The sequence below is a fragment of the Camelus bactrianus genome, chromosome 18 (genome assembly GCF_048773025.1).
Source record: "Camelus bactrianus isolate YW-2024 breed Bactrian camel chromosome 18, ASM4877302v1, whole genome shotgun sequence".
Classification (NCBI taxonomy): domain Eukaryota; kingdom Metazoa; phylum Chordata; class Mammalia; order Artiodactyla; family Camelidae; genus Camelus; species Camelus bactrianus.
Window position 1 is genome coordinate 32,328,590 of NC_133556.1, and position 21,288 is coordinate 32,349,877.

Sequence of the window (21,288 nt, forward strand, 5' to 3'; positions counted from 1 at the left end):
TGGTGATGATGATGGTGGTGGTGATGGTGATGATGATGGTGATGGTGGTGATGGTGGTGATGATGGTGATGGTGATGGTGGTGGTGATGGTGATGATGGTGATGGTGGTGATGGTGGTGATGGTGATGATGATGGTGATGGTGATGGTGGTGATGATGGTGATGATGGTGATGGTGGTGATGATGGTGATGGTGGTGGTAATGGTGGTGATGATGGTGATGGTGGTGATGATGGTGATGGTGGTGATGGTGGTGATGGTGGTGGTGATGATGATGGTGGTGATGATGGTGGTGATGGTGATGTTGATGATGGTGATGGTGGTGATGATAGTGATGGTGGTGATGGTGGTGGTGATGGTGGTGATGGTGGTGATGATGGTGATGGTGATGTTGATGATGGTGGTGATGGTGGTGGTGATGGTGATGTTGATGATGGTGGTGATGGTGGTGGTGATGGTGATGATGATGGTGGTGATGGTGGTGGTGATGGTGATGATGATGGTGGTGATGGTGGTGATGATGGTGGTGATGGTGGTGGTGATGGTGATGATGAAGGGAGGGGACGATAGTAATAACAGCTTCCTTTTATTGAGAGCCTGCTCATACACTCTTTCATTAAAGTCTAACAGCAATGCTTTGGGTGTAGACACCACTCTTATCCCTATTTTACAGATGAAGAAACTGAGGTGTTGAGCATTATTAACTTGCCCAACATTAACACAGCTTCCATGTGCCAACTCTGGGGTTTGAACCTGATTTGATGGACTTCAAAGTCCATGTTCTTTGCCAGTGTTTACCTCTCTGACATGATCAAGGGCCTAATAATAATTTTATTATTATTATTATTATTTCCATTAATTGAGAATCTGCTCTGTGCCAAGCATTGTGTTAAGTGCCTTATCTCATTTAATCCTTAAAATAGGGTTACTGCATTTAGGAGGGGGAAAAAAGGCAGGACCCCTAGTTAAATATAAATTTCACAAGTCTGAATTTCAAGGGGGGAAAGGCAGGCACTGACTTGGTTCCAGTCACAGGGCAGAGGTGAGAACTTCAGGGACCACCATCCTCCTCCCCCTGGTAGGATGCCAGATTTAGCAAATTACAATACGGGGCTCCAGGTGAAATTTTTTTTTAAATGGCAATGAAATTTTTTAGCATTAGTATATCCCATGCAACATGTGAGACATACTTATACTTGAAAATTATAAGTTGTTCATCAGAAATGTAGCTGCACATCTTGTATTTTTTCTGGCATCCCTAACTCAGAACAACTTGAAATTAGGAAGATGCAATTATCCTCATTTTCTGGATGAGAACAGGGAGCTTTAAACCCAGATCTGCCTGACTGCAAAGACTCTGAAGGGGTTAAGTGTGGCCATGAAGACAGCTGAGACCCTTCAGCTGTGCTGTGCAGCTGTCAGCAGAATTTCTTTTTCTTTTCTTGGGCTGGATTTGCATTTAGACTGAGGTTGGGCAGGGGCAGGTGCTAGGAAAAGCTTCTGGGAAGATTCGAAGGGTCAAAAGGTTGGGCCCTTCCCTCCTGCCCCAGTGCTCCTGCCCTGTCACCAGTGCAGCAGGAGAAATGCCAGGCATTTCTTTCCCTGGGGGACAGCTGGGCCCTGCTGGTGGTTGTTTGTGCCGGACTATGGGCTACACCTGGTCTGTGCTCAGTAGGGTCTTATTCTAAGGCTGTCACAAAGGCGGGCCGCTCCCTGTCCTGAGCTGAGCTGCCATAAGGTCCATGTGGACTCATAGCTGCCTTCCTCATGAGCAGGCATCACGCCAGCTCTCAGGATACAAAGCTACAGGCAGAGTTCATGGCCTGGCACAGGGCATGGATGGGACACATGGAAAGTGCTGGAACAAAAGAGAAGCAGTAGCATTCAGATGATCCAAGACATCCCCTGAGTCACGGTCAGATTGCGAGATAGCCCCGTGGCTTCGGACCAGAAAGCAGAAATGGGCGCTCAGACCCTGCGAGTGAAGTCACAGCACCCCAGAAAAGCAAGTCCCGGGGCTGGAGGAAGCCATTTCCACTATGCTCTGAGAAAGCCCCGATCTCAACAGTCGTCAAACAGTCGTCAATTCGTGTTTTCACTTAAAGTATCAGAGGTGACTGTTCTCTTTGTAGGTCTCTTAAATGTCCCAATGGATGCAACCCAGCCCTAGTCACAAGGACGGGTCCTGGAGGACAAGGCACCTCGCAGGTGGCTGACTAAGGCTCCTGGCTCTGAGAAGAGGTGCGGAGGACAGTGTTGCCGCAGCGGCTACACAGGTGACAGGCTTGATGTCTCTCCCCACTGCAGGCCCGGTACCCCCAGTTCATCAGCAGAGTGAGAGGACGAGGCACCTTCTGCTCCTTCGACACTCCAGACGAATCCATACGGAATAAACTCATTTCAATAGCTAGAAACAAAGGTAAGGCTGCCAGGAGTGGACGTCGAGCTGCTCGGTGCCCACGTTTCCTGGAAGGGCATGGGCGGGGGGGAGGGGGCGGTGCGCAGGGGTTTCATGGGACTAAAGATGGTCAGAATTTCTCAAAAGAAGAGAAAGTTACCGGGGGGCTTGCCTTCTACATTTATTCATTCAGCAATATTCACCAAGAAGGTGGGTAGTGCCAACAGTGGAGAGGGTTGGGGCCCTTCCTTCCAGGAGCTTACAGTCTGGCAGGAAGCAGTGACATGAAAGACAATATTTCATAAACAACCGATTGCAGTTATAAGTCCTCGGATGGAGGAAAAGGAGCTACAGAACAAATAGATGGGGAAGGGGTCCAGGAAATCAGGGAAGGCTTCCATGAGGCAGTGACATTTTACCTGAAGTCTTTCCAGGCGAATAGGAGTTGGCCAGGTGAAGAAGGTGGGAAGGAGCATTCTGGGCAGAAGGAGGGATGTGTGGGATTAGCTGGGGCAGGGTGGGGCTTACAGAGGTGGAGTGTGACCAGGGACAGACAGGCAGCAGGGGATGAAACGGGAGGAGCTGCCAGGGCCCCTGTGGATCAGGTTCAAGACTCTGGACTTTGTCCTAAGAGCTGTGGGACCCCACGGAAGAGCTTTAAGTGGGGGGGCACCTGCTGTGTCGAGCGTGGGGTCTTGCACGTGTACCGTCTTACAAAAACCTGCGGCAGCCCTGAAGAGGGGTGAAAACCGAGCCTCAGAGATGCCACACAACCTAGCCCAGGACCCCGTCTAGTCAAAGGTGCAGTCACCCTTTAAAATCAGCACGTTGCCTCCGTCCTGTGTGCTTCAAACCCGCCCCTGCTTCTGTAATTCATTTGCTGACTTAGTTTCTTTCCCCAGCACACCATGAGTTTCTGGAAGGCAAGGACTTTCTCTCAGGATTTCTCCATCACCAGACCTAGTTCAGGGGCAGCAGAGCTGGCATTCTGAGTTGGATGGGAGGGAGGGAAGAGAGAGGTGGATGAGATGGGTGATAGGAGAGAACAGGGGTGAAGGATGGACAGAGGGGCTGGAAGGAAGGACGGATCGGGTCGCGGATGAGTGTGACAGCTCCCGGCTCCCCCGCGTGGGCCTCTGCGCCCGGGCCCCTAACCTTCCCCCTGCCTCTCCTTCCAGGCGTGATGCTGGGGGGCTGCGGCGACAAGTCCATCCGTTTCCGTCCCACTCTGGTCTTCAGGGATCACCATGCACACCTGTTCCTCAATATTTTCAGCGACATCTTAGCCGACTTCAAGTAAAGAAGCCGTTTCCACTATGCTCTGAGAAAGCCCCGATCTCAACAGTCGTCAAATTGATTAGTTTGCCTACTTCATGTTTTCACTTAAAGTATCAGAGGTGACTGCATCAGCTGGGGGGTTATTTGTTGGGAGGGGATGTTTTTGGTGGCTTGTGGGGAGGGGAGGTAGGAGGGGCTGATTTGGGTTTCCCTCCCTGCAGAGCCAATGGTACACATTGGTTTAAGCTCAGACATTCTACTTGAGCCCTGGACATAGTCTTAGGATGGGCCCTGGGGGTCCTGGCCATGTATCTGCCGACAGTATCTTTGGAAACCGGTCAAGGGAATGACACCTGCTCCTGGGACTGGTGTGGGACTCCCGAATTCTGGTCCCTCTCAAGTGATACATTCTGTGAGGGGAGGGTGTGGACTCCCCTCGCCCTGTGCAAAGACATGACTCACCCTCTCCCCCAGGCCCTGGAGCTCTGAGCACGTTCCACGCACAGCCCAGAGATGGGCAGGACAGAGCATGTGCAGGACAGTAGGGACGCTGGGGTTGAGCTTAGGGGTGTGGAAAGTATAAGAGGATACATGTGCAAGGGAGTGTGGTCTCCTAGCCACTCTCTCCGTGCCTCTGGGGATTCCTCCATAAACTGTGAATTCTCTCCTCGATGGGGCTTCGTCCTGGGAGAATCTCTGGGTGGCATCACTGGCAGGTCTTACTTGCTGTCCTTCGTTCCCCAAACTCTCTCCCTCCTATTAAACACTTCCTTGGTGGAAGGAAAGCTGTGGCCCCATCATCCACGGGGACGCATGTGAACCGAAGGGTCAGAACCATGCCTGTGACCCGGGAGTGTCAGCCCAGGCCTGGGGTGGCAGAGCCCCATCCCCCTGCCCCGTGGCATCTGGGGTCTGAATTTGGACCCCTCCCCTGGGGGGACCCTTTCTCTAGCTTTAGCTCATCCACCTTTGCTCCACTTCTGAGCAGCCCCAGGAGCAGCTCTGCTGCTCCGTCAGACGGAGTCGGTTGCTGACCTAGGTCTCTTGAGGGAAGCATCAAGAATTAAAGGCGCCAGAGCGCCAAGCAGGAAAAATAGCCTGTTGGTGCCAGGTGGTCTGCTTGTCCTTGCCCCGCCAAGGTAGAGATTTTCCTGTGTGAATGAGCAGATGATGCTGAGAGGCTTAATTGGAGTATGGCTGAGGTGAAGCGATCTCTGCCGGAGATGAGACAATTTTGGAACTGATTTGACTTCGGGTGCTCCTTAAAAGAGCACATGGTGGTCCCAGAGCAATGAGGTACTGCTTGCGGAGAAAGGAGGGAGATCTGGCTGGTGTCCTCTGTCCAAAAGGAAGCCACTTCATCTCCTGGTGCCTTGGTTGACTGTTTTGGGCCAATCAAGATTCTCGATTCAGCACTTTTTCTCCTTTAATAATGAATCATCCAAAGATCTCCAGGTGGGTTGGTTTTTTCCGTTTCCACTCTTCAGCAGACTTGGTCATCAACCTTTTTTTTTTTTTTTTTTTTTTCTGGCCAAGAATGAAAGGCACTTTCATGGTTATAGACATGGGCAGATCCATGAATCCTGGTTCACTCTGTATCCCTGCAGACAGTGCTCATCTGTTGCTTTTCAGGAGTTCTGCCGGGTCCTAGGGCATTTGCACTGCCAACTACATGGCCCCTCCCTCCCTCTGCAAGGGTTTCACTCATGTATATATTTGTTTATTTCTCCAACCATTCATTCATGAAACTTAGATTAAATACCTGCTCTGTCCCAGGCCCGTGCTGAGCACTAGAAATCCAAAGGTGAAATAAAACCTAGTCCGTGCTCTCAAGGGACTCACATCCCATTGGACACAAGAGACTCTTAAACTAACAATTAAAAAGCAGAATGGCAAGGATCATAAATGCGGTATGTGTAGAAACATCAGGAACTCAGACGGAGTGCCCCAACCCACCTAAGGGTCAGAGGAGATTCCAAGAAGAAACTAACATTTGAGCAGGGTTTTGCAGGATGAACAAGAGTTCACCAAGCAGACAAGGCAAGGAAGTGTGTTGCAGAAATGGAACAGCATATGCAAAGACACATCAGTTCATGGTCTCACACCTTTCACTGGGGATCCAGATTCCACAGGCAATATCCCAAAATCCAAGGCCTTATTTAACAAGCAAAATGCAAACCAAACTGTAATTCATATATTGGCGTACGGATGCTTTCTGCTGAGGATTTTAGCATTGGGTGCAAACATACAGTGAGGTTCCTGGAGTCCAAAAGGTTTTTAAGCCAGGGCACAACCAGAAATGTGGCTCTCTTTGGTGGAGAGAGTGGCTCCAATATTTTGTTCTCTGCTCACGGGACATTGACAGAGAAATGAAATCTGTTTTATCTGGAAAGTCGTTTCCAGGCGTATTCACTCCTTACCAAGGGAAGTTACTTCTCGTAAAACTTTTTAAGCCATTAATCAGCAAATCCTTGTTGAATCAGGGCATAATGAATTCCTGAGACATCCTCTTTTAGGGGTAAGGGTGTAGCTGGAAGAATTTCAAGGAAAAGGATTCTTGGTGGCGCCCAAGATGGTAGAAACTTGGAAGAGGCTGGGGAAAACACAGGGAGTCCCGCGGACAGGCCGCCGGCTCGGGCAGAGCCCATCCCGAAGAGCATCTGTGGCCGATGGTCCAGAAATGAACCCATCACTCATTAGTGCCATAGAGTTTAGGAAATGTCACTAGCAAGTCTCATCACATTTACAGAAAACAAGGTCCAGTGATAGCAAACCTTCATGCATCCTCACTTTTATTATAAATGGTTTTTTTTTATAATTTTTACTGACACTCAGTAACCGTGCAAAATTGTGCACATTAACATGTCTATTACCTATAACCTATCTCTGTCTATATATGTATATATATATCAGCTCATGGTAGAAAACCATTACTTGGGAGCCCTGCCGACGTGCGCATACAAAGTGATCTTGTTTACAGTATTCTGTTGACAGTGCCAATAAATGATAAATTAACCCGTCGCAATGTAACTGATGACCATATGCACAATTCCATGAATTCAGTATGTTTTCCTGTGTTAATCAGTATTCTTAAATTAAAATATTTATAATGGAAACACCAGAGTAAATGTGGCCTTTTTGGTTGACAGTGGTCTTGGTAAGGACTTACGTGACAAGTTTCTTCCAGCTCGGACGCCCAACACATCTAAAATCATCGACTTGGAAAGTAGTATCTCCCATTAAATGGTCTTTTAAGAATAATCATGGATAGTGATAATATTTATCATTTGTTGAGCCTCTGCTGTGCACAAGCATGTTCTGCTGAGGCTTTGTAATTTTCACAGCAAACCGATGAGTTATGTGTGTGTCTGCCTGTTTGTAAGATGAGGTGCCTGAAGCTCAGAGAGGTTGGAGAACCTGCCCAGCATCGCACAGCTTGGAAGCCAGGATTTGAGACACACAGATACGGGTGAGTACACACATGTAGTCAGCGTGGGATTGGTTCAGATTCAACCACTCAGGATCCTTCTCACAGCCAGCCTGACCACCGGCCTGGGAAAGTGGACTCAGTCAGCATTAGTGTGAGTCCTGAACGTATATTCCCAAGGCAGGTGGTTGGAAGGTACTGGGACCTTTGTTAAAAACAGTCCCTGTTTCCATTTTCTGTCCTTCTCTCCTCCCTGGTTAGGCAGGACAAGGCAGTAAAATGACCCAACTCTGCTGCTGTCTAGCTGGGTGACCTTGAGCAAGTCCCGTACTCTCTCTGAGCCTCACCTGCAGAGTGAGGTTGATAATCGTAAAGCAACAAATACTTATCAAGGGCTTCCCTGGACCAAGCGCTGTTTGAAGTGCTTTTCATGTAGTAAGTCAGTCCCCTCATCCACCCGCGGTGGGTGCTTTTATTAGCATCAATTCACAGACGAAGAAAGCAGGGCACAGAGAGAGACTGGCCGAAGGTCACAGCTGGGAAGTGCAGGACTAGGAATCAAGCAGGCAAGACACTTCCAAGCCACCCTCATGACCTCATCTAACCCTCATCACCTCCCAAAGGCCCCACCTCCGAACACCATCACCCTGGGGGTATTGTTTCAACCTACAGATTTTTGGAGGGGATACAAACATTCAGTGCGTAGCAACCACCAGATGAAAACGGACGTGCTACATACAGAGCACCCCATCGCCTGCATCTAAACTGTACACAGCCCAGGGTAGAGAGGAGCCCAAAGTCCCGACGGCTCTCAGCAGATGGGGAAGGAAACCACTCCACAAGGAACAAACACCATCACATCACTGACGCTTTCAGTGACAATTGTTTCTTCCTGTCCACCCAGGTTCCAAGTCCTGAATGGGAATCATGATTGACAAACTCTTCTCTTTGCCTAGAAAGCTGGCGGGAGGGGTAAAGGAGGGAAGATACTGTGTTTGTTACAGGGTTTTTCTTCATTTGTTAAGATGGATGGCGTGCTCATAGGAAATTTTTACATAATACTAGAAGGTTATAAAGTTTTTTATTAACTTTTTTTAATTAAGTTATAGTCATTTACAATGTTGTGTCAAATTCCAGTGTAGAGCACAATTTTTCAGTTATACATGAACATACATATATTCATTGTCACATTGTTTTTCACTGAGATACCACAAGATCTTGTATGTATTTCGCTGTGCTGTACAGTATAATCTTGTTTATCTATTCAGCATATGCCTGTCAGTATCTACAAATTTTGAAATCCCAGTCTGTCCCTTCCCACCCCCCACCTCCTTGGCAACCACAAGTTTGTATTCTATGTCTGAGTCTGTTTCTGCTTCTGTATTTGTTCTTTTTTTTAGATTCCACATATGAGCGATCTCATACGGTATTTTTCTTTCTCTTTCTGGCTTACTTCACTTACAATGACATTCTCCAGGAGCATCCATGTTGCTGCAAATGGCGTTATGCTGTCGTTTTATGGCTAAATAGTATTTCATTGTATAAATATACCACATCTTCTTTATCCAGTCATTTTTTTATATATATAAACATTTTTTATTGAGTTATAGTCATTTTACAATGTTGTGTCAAATTCCAGCGTAGAGCACAATTTTTATACGTGAACATAAATACATTCATTGTCACATTCTCTTTTGCTGTGAGCCGTCACAAGATCCTGTATATATTTCCCTGTGCTACACAGTACAATCTTGTTTATCTATTCTACATTTTGAAATCCCAGTCCCTTCCCACACCCCATCCCCCTGGCAACCACAAGTTTGTATTCTATGTCTATGAATCTGTTTCTGTTTTTTATTTTTGTTTGTTTTTTTTGTTTTGTTTTAGATTCCACATATGAGTGATCTCATATGGTATTTTTCTTTCTCTTTCTGGCTTACTTCACTTAGACATTCTCCAGTAATATCCATGTTGCTGCATATGGCGTTATGTTGTCGGGTTTTATGGCTAAACAGTATTCCATTGTATAAATATACCACATCTTCTTTATCCAGGCATCTGTTGATGGACATTTAGGCTGTTTGTTTCCATTGTCTTGGCTATTGTAAATAGTGCTGCTATGAACTATTGGGGTACAGGTGTCTTTTTGAAGTAGGGTTCTAGAAGGTTATAAAGTTGAGAGTAGAAAGCTTCCCTTTATCTCATCCACCCCGACCCACTCCCCAGGGTTAACCATTGTGAACCATTTGTAACAAACAGGATGATATAGAGCTGTATTGTTCTGTGATTTGCTTTTTCCAGTTAATGCAGCCCGGTGACTACCTGTCCGCATCAGCTGGTCTGGTTCAACCTCACTCTTTCTCAGGACTTGTGATATGTCATAGCTGATTTAACTGTGTTGCCTACCAATGGAAACTGAGTTTACTTCCTGTTGTTGTATGTTTCACTCTTAGAAGCATGCAGTAAACATCCTCATACATAAGCTTGGGTATTTCTCTCAGGTGATTTTGGGAACTATTTTCAAATGGGTAATTGCCAATATATCCACTACTTGACTATAAAGACTACTCCATTTTCTGATTAGCGACTTCACCGTCAGAGGTGGCTCTTGGGAAGGGTAAATCCTGTACAATGATTCTCAAAACTTGGGGGGCCTTGGAAATACCTGGGAAGCGTAAAGACACAGATGCCCAGCTGCTTCTACCAGAATCAACAGGGTGGAGCACAGGTGAGTTTTGTTTTTATAGTTGTTGATGTGGGATTTGGAAGCAGCTCCCTGGTCCTGCTGGTAAGCCACAGAGCCCTAGCCCAGTTTCTGTTTTCACCGGGAGCTCTGTGATTGTAGCCGGGAAGAAAGGATGGAGTTTGCTCTGTGTGCCCTCTGCTGGTACTGCAGGAGCAGACCACACATCCAAGTGGAGGCTCTTTCGCGCCAAAGCTGGTGGGAATCAGGGCTATTGCCTCCCACTGTGCAGATACTTCCGGGCACTGATTTTCAACCCAGGCGATGCATAAGAATCACCTAGGGAACCTGGCCATGGGCCTGGGCAATGGAGTTTTTTGGTTTTTTTTTTTAAAGGTCTCCAGGTGATTCTACACACAGAGCCCAGGCTGGGAACCTATTCTTTAAGGGGGAAAAAAAAAACTGACCCAGGAACATGGAGGCCTGGTTTTATTTCAGAAATTCCCAGACCGGCTACATTGCAGAATTAGCCTCAAGCTTGACAAAAAAAAAAAAAAAAAAAGAAAGAGAGAGAAAGGAAAGAGAGAAACGAAAGAAAGAAAGAGAAAGAAAGAAAAGAAAGAAAGAAAAAGAAAGAAAAAGAAGGAAGGAAGGAAGAAAAAAGAAAGAAAAAAAGAAAGAGAAAGAAAGAAAAAGAAGGAAGGAAGGAAGGAAGGAAGGAAGGAAGAAAGAAAGAAAGAAAAAGAAAGAAACAGAAAAAGAAAGAAAGAAAGAGAAAGAAAGAAAGAAAAAGAAAGGAAGGAAGGAAGGAAGAACGAAAGAAAAAAACATTCTGGGGACACATCCCAGACATAATCAGAATCTCCACGGGTAAGGATGGCTTAGGTAATTGCTTACAAGTAATCTAACAGACCTACTGGAGTTAATTTTTGATTTTAATAAGTCAAGGTCAAATCATTAATCCCTCTTAAGACATGTTATAGGCACACAGTGTGTCTTAGGGGGAAGAGGCTCACAGTCATTGAAGGGCCCTGATAAACAAGTGAGGGAAAGATAGGGGCAAGAACCCACAGTTCTGGATAATTATATAATCAAGTCTTCTATGTAGTTGAATCCTCACTACAACTTCTTAAGCATAGATAGTAACACCCTGTTATTATAGAGGAAGAACTAGAGCCATGGAGAGACAGATGGAAACTTCCCTGTAACATCTACGGAGAAAGGCTTTCAGGCAGAAGAAACTGCCAACTCTAAGGCCCTAAGACCAGAGGGTCCTTGATTATTGGAGGAAGAGCAAGGGAAATACAGCTGAGTGAAGCCCTGAGTGCAGAGCTGTGGAAATTCGTGCCGTTTGCCCTGAAGAGCCGGCATTCTGAGTGGGTCTGAGGCCCCCTGGGCCCACGGCCAGGCTCTGGGTCAGACATCACATTGCACACATGGCCCGTCTATTGAGGAAAAGCACAGATGTGCCCTGGCTGTCAGTGGGTACCAGCAATCCTAACATCTGAGGGACACGATCACACACTCCCCAGACCACTGTCTCTGACGGGCAGGAATCAACACACAATGGGAATGTAATGGAGGAAACATCCATAAGCCTCTGTCCTTTGACTTCAATCTTTAACTAAAAATGAATACAAATTAAAAAGTGCTGTTTCCTATTATTCTTGAAAGTTCCCAAACTTTCTCTCAATGTTCTCTTTCTCTGACCTTCAAAGGCTTCTCACAGTGATAAGGGTCAAATTCAGGGACCTCGCTTTAGCAGAGGCAAGCCCCTATCCAGGGCAGAAGCACACAATTACTGCTTTCCCTGGGCTGGACAGAGCGGTGAGTAACACTTTCCTCCTCACTCCTGGGGTCTCCTTCCCCATCCTGGGCGTCCTGGGGCATGCTGGCTCCTCTCCCAACCCTTGCCCCCTCCTCTTTCACTGCACTATCCCATCTCTAACTACCTACAAGCACTTAGCTCCGTCCTCCCTCCTCACCTAGACACTGGAAGCCCCACAAAAGCAAAAACCTTCTATGAACTGCGGTGCCCTTAGCACCCGGCACAAGAGGTTTGGGCAGGATGACTGGCTGATCTGGAAGCCTGCAAGAACAAACTGTCTTGAATTATATGCGTTTTTGCAGGAAGATGGAATAAATTCTGGGGAAATGAAATAAATTAAGATCTAACTTCTTTCATATTATCTTGATTATAAAGTTCCTTTGCTCAAAATGCCATTTTCAGTCTACACAGAGGAAGGGTCTCTCCCCATATATTTGATATTTTTCACATTCTTTATAGCAACGAAAAAATGGAAATCATTTAAACAGTAAAGGTTACAGAACCGGCTACATCCGCTCAGTGAATATTTTATAATTACTGTTTTTTTTTGCATAAAAAAGTATCTAAATGAAAAAAAATCAAGTAATCTGGGACTTCTGTTTCTGGGACTTCTGTTTTTATCTACTTGTAAGGTATGTTGCCTGTTTTCCCCCCAATTTTATTCATATATTGACATATGACATTGTATTAACTTAAAGTCTACAACATAATGATTTATATATGTATATATTGCAAAATGATGACCATAATAAGTTAGCATCTAGCATTTCAACAGTTACAAGTTTTTCTTTTTTGTGACTGAATATTTTTAATGAATGTTTATAACTGACATAGTCTTATGTTATAACATGAAGCAAAAAAAAAATTTCAGGTACAGGAAAACATCTATGTTTTAATAAACACTGGAAGCACAATGAGATACCACCTCATACCCATTAGGATGGCTATTTAAAAAAAAAAAAGATGTGCATAAACTGGAACTCTTATTCATTGCTGGTGGGAATATAAAATGATGCAGCCACTATGGAAGTCTGGCAAGTTCTCCAAAAGTTAAATGTAGAATTACCATATGGTCCAGTAATTAATTCCATTTCTCAGAAAATACCCAAAAGAACTGACAGCAGAAACTCAGACATCTGTACACCAGTGTTGACAGCAGCATTATTCACAATAGCCAAAAGTGGAAACAATCAAAATGTCCATCAACAGATGAATAGATAAGCAAGGTGTAACATACACATATATAATTCTGCCATAAAAAGGGAATGAAGTTCTGACATAACATGGATCAACCTTGCAAATTACGCCAAGTCAAAGAAGCCAGACATAAAAGGCCATATAGTATATGAATCCATTTATATGAAACATCCAGAATAAGCAAATCCATAGAGACAGAAAGCAGATGACTGGCTGCCAAGGACTGGAGAAAGGGGGGGTTGGGGAGTTACTGTTTAATGGGCACAGAGTTAGTGGCTGGGATGATGAAAAAGTTCTGGAGATGGAGAGTGGTGGTGGTTGCACAACATTGTAAATACACAATACCACTTAATTGTACACTTAAAAATGGTTAAAAGGATACATTTTTTATGTTTATATTTTACTACAGTGAAAAAAGACTGGAAGGTCACAAAACAAAATTTAGTTATTGACTTTTGAGTGAGAATCATAAAGATCATGACTTCCTCTTTACTGTTATAAATTACATGATAAATATATTACTAAACATGTATTACTAACGACAGGGGGCGCTGTATGTAGCTGGCTTTGGTTTGTAAAGGATCGCACCAGCACCGAGTTCACTGACTTGATCACACTGCAAGGCCTCCCTACGTGGGAGCCCCTAGACCTCCGGGTGGTGAGCTTGCCTGGACGACAACCCTGTCCCAGTGGCTGTGCAACGACCTGCTGGCAGGTGGAAATGACCCACCTGTAGGCTTCGTCCCAGTCCCCTGTGCTGCTGGGTCCACCAGAGGGCGCAGCCCAGGGCTCAGGAAATCCCTCCCAATTGCCTGGAAGCCTTTCTGGGCACCCTCACCTCTAAACTAACAGTGACATTTATTGTTTATCTTCACACCATCCCAGGGGACAGGGAGGATTTTTCCATTTTACAGATGTAAAAACCAAGGTTCCAAGAGACTTAATAATCTGTCCTAGGACGGAGCTCTGAGAACAGACAGACCCAAGCCTTTTGGCTCCTCCCACACCTGTGTTTGTACAGTTTGAGTGAACTTGGCATAGATTCCTCCAAGAACTGGCTCTTAACAGAAACTTCTGGCCATCATCTGAATGTCGTACACAAGTGCAGTTAAGAACGTGCACTCAGGGCTAGTAACCACACTACTAGGTTTTCTCCTGTGAATTTCCTCATTCCAAAAGATAAGTTCCCAGGGACGCTGGCAAAGTCTCCAGCTGCCGGATCCCCTTTCCCAGCCTCGCTCACCCCCTCTGCCCTCCTGCGGGAGACCCTTCACTTGAGCCCATCCGGCATCCCAAACACCTGCGTGAAACGCTTTCTGTCCAGGATGCGTCCGTAGCGCAGGGTGAGGTAGAAGGTCTGCTTCCCACTGTACTGCTGGATTCGCATGAACAGCTCCTGAGGCCGATCTCTGCTTTCCGTCATGGGGATGACGTCGGCCACGGGGCAGTAGGTGTCCTGTCGCCGGCCCCAGAAGGTTAGGTGGGCCACCCGCAGCACGGTGCCCGACTCATTCACATACAGGATGCCCACCAGCCTCCGGAAGAAATGGCTCATCCAGCACAACATGGCCAGCGCGAAGCCAGCTATGCCGCCTGCGAGACACAGGGAGCTGAAGGTCATGAGGCCCTGGGAGTACCAGTAGAGGCCAGGTGGCAGGGCCACCACTGTCAGGGCTGTCTGAGCCACCTTGAGCCGTGACAAGTACCCGAAGGCCCTGATGGCATCAAACCGATAGACCATCTGAAACTTCTCTGTCTCTGTGCCTGCTGGTTTCTCCTTGGAGGTGGGCAGCCTGCTCCCAACCCACCTCCTAGGATCCTGCCCACTGCAGCACCACAGCCCTTGGAGAGGCCTTCCCCATGCAGCTGTCCTTGGCAATCGTGGCACAGTTCGGAGGAGGGCAGCCTGCAAGGGAGACAGGGAGATCATTTCTCTCTCGCAGCTCAACCATGCTAACTCACATAACAGACATCTGCAAAGCATCTTACACAGAGGCTCCCCGCCAATCCTGTGAGGTTGGCGTTACAGCCAGAGATAAAAAGAAAGGTAAGCTAGATGCTTTTACCTCACGTGATCTTCACAAAAGCGGTTGTGAGATGGGAACCACTACTGCTACTTGACCACTGAGGTAACAACCCAGAGAAGGTAAGAAGTTTACCCAAAGACACACAGCCAGCGTGTGGGGCAGTCTGACTTTCAAACCGGTCCTCCTTCCTCCAGGCAGTTCAAGCAGGCAGGTATAGAAAAGGAGGCACAGCCTTCATTCATTGAACAAATACCTAGGAAGGGCCAACCCTGGACTGGGCACTGGATCCATAAGCCTGTGTGAACATTTCCCCAGGGACGAAAATAAGTCACTGTCCTAGTGGCAAACAAATCCGCTATTCATTATTATGACGGACTTTCCAATTCTTGGTCAGGTTAAAGCATCATCTTGGGGGCAGAAGGAAAACGCTGTTTTCTTAGCCTAGATTAGGAGAAGAGGAGGGAGGAATGGAGGCGTCAACCCGTGGCACAGGGTTTTACCAGGTGCACAGTTCTACACCTTGAAAAGTGCAGTGAAAGATAACTTCGGGCGATGGAGGCGGATCTGGGTTCCAGTCCTGGCTCCTACAATCACTAGCTGTGGATCCTCGGGCAAATTACTCCACCTCTCTGAGCCCCAGTTTCTTCATCTTTCAAAGTGGGGATCCAGAACATACTGAATGAGGTAATAGTTTTAAAGCCCTCGAATCCACTTGATGCACGGTGAATGCTCAGTGAGCTTTAGTTGCCACTGTAGTTGGCCCACGTGACCCGAGCACAAAAGAAGGCCGGGAATACCAAATCGTAACCCACGCGGGAGGTCCCTCCTGCGTATTCTCCTTATCAGAACCCCAGGCCTGACCCCGACCCCCAAAACACCTCACCTCCCTCATTGCCGCCACCTGCCTTCTTACCATGGCCCTGCTTCCTGCTGCCGGAAGTGAATCCCACCTACTCCCGGAACCCTAGGAGAGGGTGCTCGGCCCCAATAGGATAGCGTAGAGGCGCGTTGCATTCTGGGACCTGTAGTCCAGGGCGGATAGCCGCCGCTAATCGCAGGCATTGTGGGAGTGGATTCTCCTCCTCCCGGCGTACCTTGCGGCACGGGGGGCCGGACCCGGAAGTTCCGGGCCGAGTTCCAGGTGCCAGTGAGTCCTGTAAGGTACGCGTGGAAGTTGGGGTTATGGCGGCACCCGGGCCAGCGCTCTGCCTCTTCGATGTAGACGGGACCCTGACGGCCCCGCGGCAGGTAAGCGGCGCCCGGCGGCCTGGCGGCAGCTGGTGCAGAGCCCCCTGGTTCTCCTAGACGGGGTTAACGACCGACCAGGTGGGCGACCTGGGGCGGCTAAGGATCTTCTATCGCCCCTGGAGCGGCTGAACTCTATTCTGAGTTCCTTGGAAAGATTAGATGGAAGCTTTGACCAGCTCTTCAAAACCTCCGGGTGCTAGGAGAGATGGGACGGGCCTGGGTTGGAAAACATCGTTCTGGAGTCTCACCGCCAGCCCTAGGTTTGAACACCCAGCTCAGCCTCTCTACCAGCTTTTGTGCCCTCCTCAGGCCTGTGCCGGTAGCCTGATATGAAAAACATAGGTTTCCAAGTCAAATAGACCTAGTAGAGTCTCAGCTTTTCTGTTCACAGCTGTGTGGCCTTGAGCAAGTCATTTAACTTCAGAGCCTCAGCATTTGTGGCTTTAAATGGGGACATTACCTGTTCCGTAGGTTGTATGTGGTGGGGGGAGGTGGAATGAAATCACGTAAGTTCATGAAAGTGTCCTGCATACAGTAGGCTGTGTTCAATAGTATTTGATAAATGTTAGTCTCCACCACCACTCCCTTCTCTAGCCCTGCGGTGGACTGGGGTGATTGAGGAAACCTTGATTGTCACAGGCTGTCTGCTGAGAGCCTCCTTGGACTCCTGGAAACTTGCTTCCCATTTTCAGGTTTTGCTGCCACAGGCACCAACAGGTTTCATTTAGGATTAACTTCTGTGATGAAGCACACTCTTACCTCCCCCTTGCAGCACAAATTAGTGCCTGAACACCAGCCATTTCAACTTGAGATTGGGCCCCAATGGCCTCGCTGTCTTCGAGTTCACCTCTACCCTGTTTAGTTTTGGCTGGGTGGTACCAGGGGTGTGCTCCAGAATTCCACATCAAATGTCTGTGACCTTAGACACATTTTACCCTTCTGAGCCACAGGTGTTGTGTATCTAGTGATGATACTAAGCTGCAAGTTCTCCGAAAGCCCTTTCTGACTCTGAGATTCAATGATCAGCACACTCCTGTAGGTTGTTAAACGTCCTTAGTGGTCTGGAGCAAGGTCAGCAATTCATTGTTTGTAAAGGGCCAGATAGCAAATATTCTGTGTTTGCTCACCGTATGGTCTGTAGTAACTACTCAGCTTTAATGCAAAGCAGCTGTAGACCATATGTAGACGTGGCGTCTCTTTGTTCCAGTAAAACTTTGTTACGAAGAAAACAGGTGCTCAGTTTGGCCCAGTGGCCGTGATGGTCTAGGGTTTACATTCCAAGCCTTTTTACACAGTATCATTGGACCCTCTCAGCTTTCTCCCTATTTCATCCCAAGTAGGATAGTTGTTTTTTTCCGTTTTAAACATAAGACTCAGTGAAACCATGAGCTTGATTTTGCACAACAGATCTGGTACAAGTCTCTGGCCTCAGGGTATTGTTATTTGCTAAGTTTGCCATTTTCTGCCACTGCACTAAGGTGGAGGCTGTTCTGGTTACTAGGTATGCCATTCAGGCAAATGCATCTGATTCCCAGAAGGAATCAGTATATATAAACACAAAAATGAAATAGCAGCGAAACCAGGCAACCCACAGTGGAGTCCCTTAAAACATTTAAAACATGATATTCTTTGGTGAACGAAAGTAATTTTTACACTAAAAAAAAAATCTGATTTAAAAGAGAGTTTTTATGTGCTGGGTGCTCTAGATGAAAAGTAAAAATATTTTAGCAACAGAACTATTCCCTTCTTCAGTACACGCATTCTCAAACAGTGATAAGCACAAGAGAATCCGGAAGCAATAGAATGGGTTATCTTTTTTTTTTTTTTTTTTTTTTTTTGGCGTTAGTGATTGGTTTATTTTTATGAGAATAATTTAAAAGTTCAGTTCAGGAACTGTCAGATAAGTATTAGTGTAGTTACTACAAAATTGCTGATTGTATCTAATTAATGACTGAAGCCATACATGTGAATCTGTTTGATTTTTATATGTCCTATACAAACTCTAGGTCAAATTAATACTCTTTTCCCTCTAGGTACACATTACACAAACACAGACATATATAAATCATTAGAGTCAACCAGTGCATTTTAGTATATTAAATAGCTTAGATATTATAAGTCAAACATTTCTGTTTCTTTAAAATCAGAAGAAACTGAAGAGTAAAATGAAGATACGCATTATTGTCTACTGGAAACATTCCTTGATAGGCAGCATAGAATGGGTTATCTTTTCTTGCAGCTGCTGAAACAGGATATGACCTAAACAGGTAAAATCTAACAAGAGTGGAGTCCAGAGCCTTGTACATTTCAGTGTTTCAGTAGAACTTTGCTGTTCTGAGTACTCTCCTAAGAAATGCCATTGCATCTAAAAGCAGTTGAGACTTAGAACAAAACCGTGCGAAGAGAAACAGGGCATAAACCTAGATGAAGTGTTTTGCAACTTTCTATCATGGAAAATATCAAACATACAGAATTGCTGGAGAAAACAGTCCCCAGAACAGCCGTATTCCCACCACTTAAATTCAACAACGATTAAGATCAATTCTCTCTCTCTTTTTTGATCTTTGCTGTACCACTTCCTATGCTGCAGTCATAACGGTACTTCACCCCTAAATATTTGTGCAGGCAGCTGTTGAGAACTAGGACATCTGTGGGAACCACAGCATCGTCATCACACTTAAGGGAACTACCACCAGTTCCCTAAGACTGTTCTATACCCTAGTCCAGGAGTCGGCAAACTCCTTCTGTGAAACACCAGATAGAAAATGGTTGAGGCTTCTCAGGTCATGTGGTCTCTGTCACAACTCAGCTGTGTTGTTGTGGCCACAGACACTGTGTAAATGAATGTATGTGGCTGTGTCCCAGTCACACTGGACAGAAACAAGCAATGGACCAATTCTGGCCCTATTTTGCTAACTCTTCCTCTACTACTCCCATCAGTTTTCCTTAATCATCCCAAAAAAGTTCTTTATCATTTTTTTCCCAGAATTTTTAACATTTTTCCATCTTACTTATAAGCTTTTGGCTCTTTTTCTGTGCTTTATTTTCTCTGGGATGCTTTATAAAGAATTCTTTGTAATTATCAGCACAGGAGTCACTTAGAAACATCACAGCAATTTTGCTGCATGGTCATGTTGCTCCTGATACCTCTCCTGCAGTGAGGGGTAGTTTAGATGCTTTATTGTGGTCACAAGCAGCTGGGTCTTATTTCCTGTCAAAAAGTATTTGCTGCCACTTGGAAGTGAAAAGGTGCCTCTGCAGCCCATTCATGTTGTAGAACACGTCTGATGGCTTGACCACTATACCATTTATAAAGCTCATCAGTGCGCACAAGGGTCAGGATGAGATAAAATTGTACCCTGAGGCTTCTGTCTGAAGATGGAAGTGTTGTGTTTGCTGTTGGTATTTGCATTTTTATTTATTATTGTGTTGTTTTTTTAATTAAGAAGGAGGTAATTGGGTTTATTTATTTTGTGGGGAGGTACTGGGGATTGAGCCTAGGACCTCATGCACGCAAGGCATGCACTCTACCACTTGAGCTATACCCTCCCCTACTTTTTAAAATTTTATTTATTTATTTGGGGGGGTAATTAAGTTTATTTACTTCTTTTTTTAGTGAAAATTTTTATATTTAGAATTAGCCAGCTGGACTGAGTTTAGACGATTCCAGTTTTGTTGGCAACATCCAAAGCATCATAGTCAGGAGCCAGCCGTACATAGGCCTTCTTCTCTCCATCAGGCCTATCAGGGTATTGACTTTAGCTACGTCAGTGTCATAGAGCTTCTTCACAGCCTGTTTGATCTGGTGCTTGTTGGCTTTGACATCCACAATGAACACAAGTGTGTTGTTCTCTTCTGTCTTCTTCATAGCTGGCTCGGTGGTCAAGGGGAACTTGATGATGGCATAGTGGTCAAGCTTGTTTCTCCTAGGGGCACTCTTCCGAGGATATTTGGGCTGCCTTCTGAGCCGCAGTGTTTTGGGCCGTCGGAACGTGGGTGATGTCCGGATCTTCTTTTTTTTGTGGCTGTGGATGCCTTTCAGCACTGCTTTCTTGGCCTTCAAATCCTTTGCTTTGGCTTTGGCTTTGGGAGGGGCTGGGGCTTCCTTCTTCACTTTCGGTGCCATCTTCGTGAAAAAAGGCTTTACTTATTTTTTTAGAGGAGGTGCTGGGGATTGAACCCAGAATCTTGTGCACCCTAAGCATGCACTCTACTACTTGAGCTATACCCTGCCCTGCCCCGTATTTGCATTTTTAGTATTTTGCAATCACAGATGTCTTTCCCACTTCCTCCCGTTCTGACATCAGTTCTCAGTAAAGCACTTGGGGGAACTGTGGGACCCATTTTCACTGTCATTGACTCAGAGGCCACTAGGTTTTGTCTGCTAGGTGAAGATTCCATGAAAGATATAGAATAGACTGCACTCTTATAAGCCCTTCTATACAATTTTATTTTATTAATCATACATTTGTATTGCTCTTTAAAAAAGTATTTTTTAAGAAAAAGAGAAGATTGAACTCAAGATGTTTTTGTACTGAAGTTAAGCAGGTGTTTTGTTTTTAATTTCTGGTAACTGTATTTGTGAAGATATTCCATGTAAGTGTAGAGTTAAAATTGCTAAAAGTAGTGAAATAAGACTATCAAAAATTCATTGTGATTTGTCTTAACACCAGGATGTCTTTTCATTTCAGTTTAAAATAGCTTGCGGGGGAGGTATAGGTCGGCAGTAGAGCGCATGCTTAGCATGCATGAGGTCGTGGATACAGTCCACAGTACCTCCGCTAAAATAAACAAACCTAATTGCCCCCTTCCATCCCAAAGAAATTAACACAGCATTGTAAGCCAACTACACCTCAATTTAAAGAAGAACATTCATTTAAAAAAAAATTATTTTGAATTAGCACACCATTGGGAATTTAACTGGCATAAAATTGCACCACTGAGGCCAGTGCCTATACAGGAGCTTTTCTCTCAAAAATCTGGTGCTCTTACTCTTATGCTTTCTGTTTGTATAATTATTATAAATCTGAACTTCCTCTTTAATTTCATTATATTGTATTGGGGGTTTTGTTTTTAATTTTTTTTCCAGTGGGGAGGTAATTAGGTTTATTTATTTAGTTCTTTGGTGGTGATACTGGGGATTGAACCCAGGACCTCGCGTGTGCTAAGCATGAGCTACCACTGAGCTATACCCTCCCCCTTAT

At 45.7% G+C, this 21,288-nt stretch overlaps 3 protein-coding genes and 1 pseudogene across 6 annotated transcripts in view; 2 read left to right on the forward strand and 2 right to left on the reverse strand.

Moving 5' to 3' along the window:
* Positions 1–6,790, forward strand: part of ABAT (4-aminobutyrate aminotransferase) — a 79,995-nt gene extending 73,205 nt beyond the window's left edge. For both annotated transcript variants that reach the window (XM_010962217.3, XM_045521616.2), the window contains exons 15-16: positions 2,306–2,417; positions 3,575–6,790. In XM_010962217.3, the coding sequence (XP_010960519.1) occupies positions 2,306–2,417; positions 3,575–3,696 (234 nt within the window). In that variant the 3' untranslated portion in view covers positions 3,697–6,790. The remainder of the gene's footprint in view (positions 1–2,305; positions 2,418–3,574) is intronic.
* A 5,532-nt stretch (positions 6,791–12,322) lies between these two features.
* TMEM186 (transmembrane protein 186) lies at positions 12,323–15,842 on the reverse strand. 2 transcript variants are annotated; one of them, XM_010962109.3, is made up of 2 exons: positions 15,750–15,842; positions 12,323–14,715 (listed from the first exon to the last, which is right to left on the reverse strand). In XM_010962109.3, exons 1-2 carry the CDS (start codon positions 15,750–15,752, stop codon positions 14,080–14,082), a joined length of 639 nt encoding a protein of 212 aa, XP_010960411.1. In that variant the 5' UTR covers positions 15,753–15,842; the 3' UTR covers positions 12,323–14,079. The 2 variants fall into 2 exon arrangements, with proteins under 2 accessions (XP_010960411.1, XP_010960347.1); XM_010962045.3 differs by having other exon boundaries at positions 15,720–15,763.
* Positions 15,843–15,926: 84 nt separating this feature from the next.
* The window catches only part of PMM2 (phosphomannomutase 2), a 47,399-nt gene continuing 42,037 nt past the window's right edge, over positions 15,927–21,288 (forward strand). For both annotated transcript variants that reach the window (XM_010961938.3, XM_045521208.2), the window contains exon 1: positions 15,927–16,084. In XM_010961938.3, coding sequence (XP_010960240.1) covers positions 16,019–16,084 — 66 coding nt within the window. In that variant the 5' untranslated portion in view covers positions 15,927–16,018. The remainder of the gene's footprint in view (positions 16,085–21,288) is intronic.
* Positions 19,162–21,017, reverse strand: LOC141573936 (large ribosomal subunit protein uL23 pseudogene; annotated as a pseudogene).